At 62.4% G+C, this 812-nt stretch overlaps 1 protein-coding gene across 1 annotated transcript in view; it reads right to left on the bottom strand.

Moving 5' to 3' along the window:
- Positions 1-85: 85 nt before the first annotated feature.
- OXER1 (oxoeicosanoid (OXE) receptor 1) overlaps positions 86-812 on the bottom strand; it is a 2112-nt gene continuing 1385 nt past the window's right edge. The window contains 2 exon segments of the mRNA XM_015557865.1: positions 86-575; positions 577-808. Coding sequence (XP_015413351.1) covers positions 512-575; positions 577-808 — 296 coding nt within the window. The 3' untranslated portion in view covers positions 86-511.

The following is an 812-nucleotide window of genomic DNA, read 5'->3' as shown; positions in this document are numbered from 1 at the left end:
GGTGCCCTCCCATGACCCTGAGGACACTTCCCAGTTGTGTAGAAGCATGGCACCCTGGATGGCTTCCCCACACTGTCCCCGGAGTGTCCCTTCACCTTGGGGGCATTCCCTTTGAATCCTACTGATGCCAGGACTGGATGGGCCCCAAGACATTTATTCAGATTTCTTTAGAACAGCCAAGACAGGCTTGCATTTTCAAGAGGAAGTTTATTCTTATTGAAAGGGACAAGCGAGAAAATGCAGGTGCTCTGAGCCATCAGCTCCGACCTGGCGGGATTGGGCAGCTCCTGCAGCCCCTGCCGTCCCCACCTGCCATCAGACTCCTCCTGCCCTCGGGATGGCACCAGGGACACACGTCTCAGGGAGGTCGAGCCTGTTTCTCTCCCTGCCACCCACCTGGCTCCTGCAGATGTCCCTTGTCCAGTTGGTTGTGGCAGTCCCTGCTGGCAACCGTCCAGGAGAGACCTTGTCCCTCTAAGCCAGGCTCCCCACTGCCGCAGACCCTAGTCCCTCACTCCAACGAGACCTCCAGGGAGCCCTGCGCCTGCAGCTTCCCCGGGGCCTCTACCTTCCGAGGTCTCCTGGAGGCGGGCGGGGGGCTGGCTGGAGCTCTCATCGCTGGCTGGGTCCTGTGAGCCCTGGCCGAGGCCCAGCAGGGCCTGGCACTGGCGGAAGAAGCTGGGGCTGGAGAAGCAGTAGAGCACGGGGTCCAGGACGCTGTTGAGGTAGGTGAAGGCCAGGGAGCCGTGGAAGAGCTGCGAGCAGAGGTCCAGGGCGCGGCAGGCGTGCAGGCGGGAGGCCACGATGGCTGC

Source organism: Myotis davidii, unplaced genomic scaffold, assembly GCF_000327345.1.
Source record: "Myotis davidii unplaced genomic scaffold, ASM32734v1 scaffold6, whole genome shotgun sequence".
In the NCBI taxonomy this organism is placed as follows: Eukaryota; Metazoa; Chordata; class Mammalia; order Chiroptera; family Vespertilionidae; genus Myotis; species Myotis davidii.
Note: the sequence above shows the minus strand (reverse complement) of the source record. Positions and strands in the feature narration are given on the sequence as shown.